This window comes from Halyomorpha halys, unplaced genomic scaffold (assembly GCF_000696795.3).
Source record: "Halyomorpha halys isolate HHAL.00 unplaced genomic scaffold, Hhal_1.1 Scaffold419.1, whole genome shotgun sequence".
Lineage (NCBI taxonomy): Eukaryota > Metazoa > Arthropoda > Insecta > Hemiptera > Pentatomidae > Halyomorpha > Halyomorpha halys.
In genome coordinates, this window is record NW_027114485.1 from 309598 (window position 1) to 311525 (window position 1928).

Here is a 1928-nt window from a genome sequence, read left to right on the forward strand (position 1 = left end):
CTCTCTCCCTCCCTCCCTCCCTCCCTCCTTAACATATGGAATAATTCATTAAATAATAACTTTTTCATGAAGATTAATTGTAATTTTCAAATATACCTAATTAGACTGTAAGTTACTGAAAATATAAGAAAATAATAACAAATAGCTTCATTATATGAGACAATTAATGTAGTTCACAACTTTACCAATAAAATGTTAATAACTTATTATTAAAAACTGTGCATAGTTCAGGCTGCCTGGGCGGTGAAATTCACTAAGAGCATCGTCAACGTGTTGACTACGATTAGCTTCACAGTCATGATGATCATCACAGTTGTCTTCGCATTCAATTTGGAGTTCACATATGTCAACATCGGAAAATCGGAGGACAGTGAAAAGCTCTATGACTCTTTGTACACTGTCCACAGGGCCTTAATTGGCTACGAATGTCTTAGTGTTTTAGGTTTGTATAATCAGCTATTCGGTACATTATAGCAAATAAAAAATCTAAATACTAGGTAAATTCATTAATCTAGGGTAGTGATTCTCAAACTTTTTTCCACGTTCCCCTTTTTGGGCTAAAACTCCCTTGATAGGCAAAATAAAAATTTGTAGCACCCTTGTTGAGCTAAAGATACATAGAAATGTAGTCATAATTATCTCTAGAGTAGTGGGATATGTAGGAAAATAAGAAATACTGGAGTAAGTGCTGGAGTGTTCTGAATATTTGCTTTTTAATTTTTTTTTAATGTAATTTTTCGATGAAGTGGTGTTTGCTTACTACACCCCTTGCATAGGCTTGAAGTACTCCACTTTTGAACCACTAGTTTTTATTTTTACTCGGTTAATTTTCTGTATTGATTAAATTGCTACAATATAAATACATCTTTTGTCCATTTCTATTTGAACCAATTGAGAATTAGGAAAATAATGGTTTACATCTGTAAAGGTCTTTTACTTTCAGGGTTATTGTCAACATGAACTAAGCGTAATGGAAAAAAAATTTGTATGAAATGAAATGAAAAGTAATTTTACCCTGGGATATCTAGTCCCTGCAGAACAATTACAGTGAACATTTGAGTGCATTTATCTGGCATTTAATGGTTTAATTACTAAATAATAACACAATCAAAATAATACAAATAGTAATATAGAAAACAAAATTTAAAAATAAAAACAAAAGTGCTATGGTTTCAGGCTTGATATTTGTAAATACTCAAAACATAAAATACACAATAAAATAGTTGACAATTAGATATTGAAATAAATTAATAAATAAAATAAATTAACAGAGAGAAATGCTTTATTTGTTAATGCTGCCCAAATACATTGGGTTGCTATAACACACAGCACACCCATCAATCCATAACTGGACATGTATACACTACAATACATTAACATTTTCCATTTTCAAACAATAATTATGAATAAACTAAATACAATATATAACTAAATCATCAATAGATAACAACGCGTAAATAAAGCAGAAACAAAACCATCACAGCAGTAATCAACAGTTTATTAAAAAACAAACAATTAAAAACAAAATAAATTTAAAAAGAACTAATTCATAAATTTAAAGAACATATAAATAAATAAATAAGTAAGAACACACAAATAAATAGGCTAAAAAAAACACTCACAAATGAATATTATCAGAATTAATTCCTATGCGAGTGATGATGCACAATCTCACAAGAGGAGATTCATGCTGTTTTTTAATTTCAGACCCCCGGGGAGTGACAGTCCTATATCACATTTGAAATATTAGCTTAAAACGGGAAGAGGAAAATAAAAAATAGTTTAATCGAGCAATATTAAAAAAGCGCCTGAAATTGAAAAATGGCATAGAAACCCTCCACTCCCGTCCTCCATGGTAGCCTTACTTATCTGACTTCTCAAACAGACAATTAATAAACTGTTTTTATCTTCTTGCAGCTTGTGGATTG

The 1928-nt window shown here is 30.3% G+C and overlaps 1 protein-coding gene across 1 annotated transcript in view; it reads left to right on the plus strand.

Moving 5' to 3' along the window:
* The window catches only part of LOC106682507 (cationic amino acid transporter 2), a 42462-nt gene that overhangs the window by 17214 nt on the left and 23320 nt on the right, over positions 1 to 1928 (plus strand). Inside the window, exon 5 of the mRNA XM_014423403.2 lies at positions 227 to 442. Coding sequence (XP_014278889.1) covers positions 227 to 442 — 216 coding nt within the window. The remainder of the gene's footprint in view (positions 1 to 226; positions 443 to 1928) is intronic.